At 47.6% G+C, this 6519-nt stretch overlaps 1 protein-coding gene across 1 annotated transcript in view; it reads left to right on the top strand.

Annotated features, from left to right (window-relative positions):
• The window catches only part of TMEM132D (transmembrane protein 132D), a 745873-nt gene extending 742066 nt beyond the window's left edge, over nucleotides 1–3807 (top strand). The window contains exon 10 of the mRNA XM_006874079.1: nucleotides 2641–3807. Within this exon, the coding sequence (XP_006874141.1) occupies nucleotides 2641–3807 (1167 nt within the window). The remainder of the gene's footprint in view (nucleotides 1–2640) is intronic.
• The last annotated feature ends 2712 nt before the right edge of the window (nucleotides 3808–6519 follow it).

Here is a 6519-nt window from a genome sequence, read left to right as displayed (position 1 = left end):
TAAGTACCATCGAGTCAGTTCTGACCCATAGTGACACTGAATAGAATTTCCGAGGAGCAGCTGGTGAACTTGAACTGCCGACTCTGAGGTTCAAACTGACCTTGCAGTCCAATGCGTTAACCCACAGCACCACACCAGGACTCCTCCATAAATACATATATATATATAGTAAAACATTTGCCAATTGGATCAGTTTTGCATATATAATCCAGCATCACTAATTATGTTCATCTTGTTATACAATCATTACCAATAACTTTTACAAATTATCCCATGGCCCTTAGCACAAGTGCATTGCCCCTAAGAAACGGCTTGCCAAGTATACAGAGGGCATAGTTCTGAAGCTTTCTTAGAGATAACCAAACACATTGAAGGAATGAGTCACTAGACCTGGAAGCTCACGATCCTAGCTTCAGGGAACATTAAGGTCAACTGGCATAGCATAGTCCACAAAGGTAATGTTCTTCATCCTATTTGGGGAGTATCAACTAGGCTCTTAAAAGCTCGTCACATGCCAGCTAAGATGCAACTATTGGTTTCTCCCTGTCTAGAGGAAACGAGTGAATAAAATTGAAGACACATGGAAACAGTTAGTCCAATGGACAGTTGTACCACATCGGCATCAGTCTCCACAATCCTGAGACAAGAGGAACTAGATGGTGCCCAGCTACCACTAGCAGCTACTCAGAAGGGGTCACGTTAGAAGATACTGGATAGAGTGGGAGAAGAAAGGAGAACAAAACAACCAGGCTTACTTGTCAGACAGAGAGTGGTAGAACACCCAAGACTATGGCCTTAGTCACCCGTAGGTCTGGAAATGAACTCACCCCCATGGCTCAGTTTTCAGCCAAACAATAGACAGGTCTAGAAGGGAGAAGTACTCACTTAAGAGGTGCTCACACCTTAGAATAATCAACCATTCACAATAAAAAGGGCACCATTTACCCGGGGACAAAGTTCAGAAGGATGAGGAAAGAAGGAGGAATGGAAACAAGAAACACGGGGCGGAAGTGGGATCTGTGATGTTACATTGTGGGGATTACAATCAGTGCAATGAGACAAAATGTGTATGAAAAGAAAGAAAGAATTGGCTCCCCACTTACCCTCTCCCTCCCACTCTGGTAAACACTAATAAACATTATACTTGAACTCTTTATGCTTATTTATATTGGACTCTTGAGTCCTGGTGTGGCACTGTAGGATAAGTACTGGACCACAAGGTCGGTTTGAACTGCAAGGTTGGGGGTTCAAACTCACTAGCTGCTCCTTGGAAACCCTATACAAGGTAGCTGTGAGTCTGTTCCGACTCGACAACACCTAACAACAACATATTGGTCTCCTGGTATGATACTGTAGGGTAAGCACTGGACTTCAAACCACAAGCTCAGCAGTTCAAACCCACCAGCTCAGCTGCTCCTTGAAAATCCTATATAGGGTCACTGTGAGTTAGAACTGACTCAACAGAGCTTAACAACAGCAACAATACTGTGTAAACAGGATCATACAGCATTTGTGAGTTTGTGGTTTGACTTCTTTCACGCAGCATGATATTCTCAAGGTTCACCCACGTTGTGTGAGCATCCACACATCATTTCTCTTGATCACTGAATAGTATTCCCTTGTATTGATGAACCCCACATTGTGTTTCCCCATTCATCTGTGGATGGGCATCTTGGTGGTTTCCACACTTGATGAGCCATGGTGGAATGAGAACTGGCAAACAGTCTTCTCCTTTCATCCCTACCTTCACTTCTCTGGGTGTAGACCTAGAGTTGGGAATGCTGGGTCACATGATCATTCTATGTTCAATTTTTCAAGGAACCGCCAAACAGTACATTCCCACCAGCACCAGATGACTGTTCCAGTTTCTGCACATCCTCACCAACACTTGGGATTTCTGTTTGGTTGTATTTATTGCCATTCTAGTTGGGGGTAAGATAGTATTTCGTTGTGCTGTTGATCTGCATCTTCCCAGTGACTAATGCCATTGAACATCTTTTCATGTCATTTGCAGCTATCCTCTTTTGTAAAATGTCTTTTCAAGTCCCCTAACCATTTTTCAATGGGGTTGTTTGCCTTTTTGTTGTTAAGTGTTAAGAATTCGTTATGTAGTACGGATATTAAGCCTTTATCTGATGAATGGCTTCCAATAATGTTCTCCCAATTCATAGGTTGTCTTTTGACTTTCGTGGGAAAGTCCTCTGATGAACAAAAGTGTTTTTAAATCTGTCTATTTTGTCTTTTGTTGTCATCGCTAAGAACCCATCATTGAAAGTTCGGACTTACCTCAAGATCTTCCCACTGTGTTCTCATCTAGGAGTTTTATGGATTTGGCTTCAGTTCATTGACCCATGTTGAGTTAGTTTTCCTATATGGTGTGAAGTAGAGGCCCAAGTTCATCCTTTTGCTTGTGGGCATCCAGGTGTCCTAGCACCATCTGTTGAAGAGACTCTTCATCCCCCATTGGGTAGATGTAGTGCCCTTGTTGAAAATCAGATGACCTCAGATACACAGGTACCTTACTTCTTATCTCCTGTGTCTAGGCTGCTTAAAACGACTTTTCTTGGTTCTTCCACTTAAGACTCGGTGCTCAGTGAAATATCTGTCCTTTTGTATTAACTTACTTATTTTATCCAACAGGAAGCGGCCATCAGTTGCTGGGTCCAGTTCAGTGATGGGTCTGTCACACCCTTGGATATTTATGATGGGAAAGACTTCTCCCTCATGGCCACATCCCTGGATGAGAAGGTGGTATCTATCCACCAAGACCCCAAATTCAAGTGGCCTATAATTGCTGCTGAAACAGAAGGGCAGGGGGTACTGGTGAAGGTCGAAATGGTCATCAGCGAGTCATGCCAGAAATCCAAGAGGAAGAGTGTGCTGGCCATCGGGAGCACCAACGTCCAAGTGAAGTTCGGCCAAAATGACGCAAACCCCAACACCAATGACAGCAGACATTCAGGGGTAGGAGTTCAGCTGGAGAATCATGTCGGCTACAAGAGACCCAGGAACCCCCTTCAAGGATGGATTGACCAAGAGGGACAATACTATGGCAGTTCCTCCTTGGGCCTCATGGAAGGAAGGGGGAGCACCACAGAGAGGTCAACCTTCCAGAGGAAAGATGCCCAGGAGAGCCTCTTAGATGGTGACAGCCACTTCCAAACCATCCCCGTGGACCTTACCAGCTTCCCAGCCCAGGTGGACGTGCCCAGAAGCAATGGGGACATGGACGAGAGTGACCTCATGCAGACGTCCAAGGGGCTGAGTGACTTGGAGATCGGAATGTATGCTCTTCTGGGTGTCTTCTGCCTGGCCATCTTGGTCTTCCTTATAAACTGTGTGGCCTTCGCGCTGAAGTACAGGCACAAACAGGTTCCTTTTGAGGAGCAGGAAGGGATGAGCCGTTCCCATGACTGGGTAGGGCTGAGCAACCAGGCAGAGCTGCTGGAGAACCCCATCAATTTCTCCTCACCAGAAGAGCAGATGACAGCCATCGACAGAGACTGTGAGGAGAGCAAGTACCTCCTCAGCACAAGCGCTCAGAAGAGCAGCAATGGCCAGCTGTTCAGACCATCAGGACTCACGGCCACTGACCAGAAGAGCGAGCCCCCAGCCTCCCCTACCTCCAAACGGAAACGAGTGAAATTCACCACCTTCACCACCATCTCTGCGGAGGATGGCTACCCCACAGTGAACTCGCTGGTGATGAGCAGTGAGGACGATATTAAGTGGATCTGCCAGGACCTGGACCCCGGAGAATGCTCAGAACTACACAACTACATGGAACGGTTACATGAGGGTGTTTAACCTTGTTCCCACTCACCTCTCGGCCTTTAATTTGGGGGGTGCATGGGTGGCTACAGGAAATGGCAGGACAGGGCAAGGGTGGTCCTGTCGCCAGAGGCCCCAGAACACTGCCCTGACTCTCGAGTCAGTACCGACGTATCCATGCCACACACAGCATTTCACTTCGAGTGAAAGAGTCTCATCGTCTGTGGCTAGATTGTTGAAATGTGGAACCCGATGGAGTTCTGAATCCCTGAGCTCCCGGGAGGCTCCTGGGAATAACAGTCTCTCTTTAATCAAAGCAATTTGGGGATTGTATGATCCACATGGCTCCAGTATTCAGTGCTGCAGACTACAAGAGATCAAGGCCCGGGCTGAGTCTACAGGGGCTGATGGGAGACTGTGTGTCACCCCTGCTGTGATCAGAGGCTGGGAGTAGAACCACTGTCAGCTGTTAAGAAGGCACTGTTGTGAGTCAGCATCTGCCTGGGTCAAAGCCAGCCTGGTGATCAGACCCAGACAACGCTCACAGGATTAAAAGGGAACACATGGGTAATTAGGTCACCGAGCTCTGTCCCTAGATGCCAAGAACAAACACGAAAATCCTCAGAGTGGTTCAGAACATTTCTCTATCTGTAAACTAGGAATACCAACCAGGTTCAAAGAACACGGCTCTTTTTAGCAAGCTCGCGTGGATGAATTCTTCCGTCTAAATTTGTATTTCTCTGTTTTGTCACCCCAAGAATTGTTGACCTTTTGTCAGGGTGGGCAGGGGGCAGCCCCCGCATGGTCAGTCTCTCTTTTCCCCAATGTGCAGAGAAGTCACTTTGGTGTTCACACTGGCATTCTCCACGCTGTGCCCTTTTCTGCACATTAAAACCCAACACCAAGGGATGTTCTCATTCGCATTGACTTCTGAGAAACTAGAGAGGCAGTCTGTCACAGGTCTGTCCCTGATTGCATTGCATCTCCCATCCAACTGTGGGAGGGTTCGTGGACACCTACCTGGTGTACACATGCAGCGTGAGGATGGCTGGAATGCTGGGATGCTGGTGTAGACCAGGTGGGACTGGGCAGGTAGCACCCTGTCCTCCACAGCATGAGCAGAATGGAAGGGATGGTGTTTCAGGAGGTTCCAACATGAGTGGTGGAGAGGCAGCCATGACAGCCCTGTTCCAACGTCAGCCCCGAGGGATGTAGCATGGTTACGAACCAACACTGCTCTCCAGCATTCCCGAAGTCCCCATGAGACACTTTCAGAAACTGAGGTGAAGGAGTGCTGAAGGGACCCTGCCCCATCTCACTCACTCTAAGGGGGCATAGGAAGGAGGAAATCCTTGCCAGAGACACATTCTCTGTCTTCCTCTATCTCTTTAGATCTTCTCCCATCTCTCTCTTCCTCAGTACCTCTCTCATCCTCTGTGTGCCTCTTTGTGTGTCTCTGAACCTCCTCTTCCCATTCTTCCTTTCTCTAATTCTCTCTGTCTCATTCCTTCTCCCATTCTCTCATTCTTTCTGCTTGTTTCCTCGCACATTGTCTGTCTCTTATCCTCTCTTATGTTCTGTCTCTGTCTCTTCCCATCTCTCTCTTCCCTCCTTCCCTGTGCATACAATCCTATCCTGCTCAGATAATGGTGCCAATCCCGTGTTTACCCTGTAAGCCTCAACACTTCTTCCAACAGTTTGCTTTGAGGCTGGGACTAACACCTGTCCCAGCTCAGGACATTTGGTTGGGTGACTAACTGGTGACCTTCTCCAAGGATTAACCCTTTGCTTCCGAAAGCCTCCTCCTACCCCTTTCTGTTCTTATCCACGTGATGGCCCTTTTAGTGTGGCGGCCGATGCCCGCTCCAGAATGCATCACTATGTAGAGTGTATTGCAGACTGTAAAAATGTAATATATATTTATACACACACTGACTGTAAATATAAAGTTTGCATTCAGCCGCTTTATGACTGTCCTTTGTCTTTGTGCACACGCTGACCCTCTGAGGGGTTGGCATCCTTTGCAAATGGCTCTCTGAGCACCTTGGCGCTTAGTAAATGAAAATGCAGATTTAAGGGTCCCAGCACAATCCAATTACACCTTGCTTCGTGTAATGCGGCCATCCGCGTGGAGGGGAAGCCGACACATGTTGACAAAGCGTGGTGTGCACTAAGTACCTCTCCTTCAGGACCCGAGAGGATTTACAAATAAATCACGTGCGCAGTTCTCGCTAAAGGCCTGTTGACAGACAGTGGGGAGCGTGCTGACTGCAGCAGCCCACCAGGGGCAGAGCACACCTTCCCGGAGCTCCCTGCATGTACTCTCCGGTGTTTCCTGCCTCTAGGGTGATGGGAACAGGTCAGAAATTCTAGCCTCAACACCTGGAGAATCACATGCAACCTCCAAACAACTGAATTGAAAGAAAAGTTGTGTGGATTCGTCATATTTGTGCAAATGAAGTCCAGTAACTGGTAATCCATGTAACCAAACCCCAAGCCCACGGTTGTAGAGTCTCTTGTGACTCACAGTGACCCTGTAGGACAGAGTGCAGCTGTCCTGAGGGTTTCTGAGACTACATCTTTACAGGAGCAGAACATTTCATCTTTCTGCATTTATTCAACACCGCCTACGCACCCTGGAGTTCTGGTATAGTACTGAAGGCTACTTGTCAGGGGTTCAAACCCACCAGCCTCTCTTTGGAAACCCTATATATACAGGGTTGCTACGAATTAGAACCAACTCAATGG

The sequence above is a fragment of the Chrysochloris asiatica genome, unplaced genomic scaffold (genome assembly GCF_000296735.1).
Source record: "Chrysochloris asiatica unplaced genomic scaffold, ChrAsi1.0 scaffold00261, whole genome shotgun sequence".
Classification (NCBI taxonomy): Eukaryota; Metazoa; Chordata; class Mammalia; order Afrosoricida; family Chrysochloridae; genus Chrysochloris; species Chrysochloris asiatica.
This window is presented reverse-complemented; position numbering and strand designations above follow the sequence as displayed.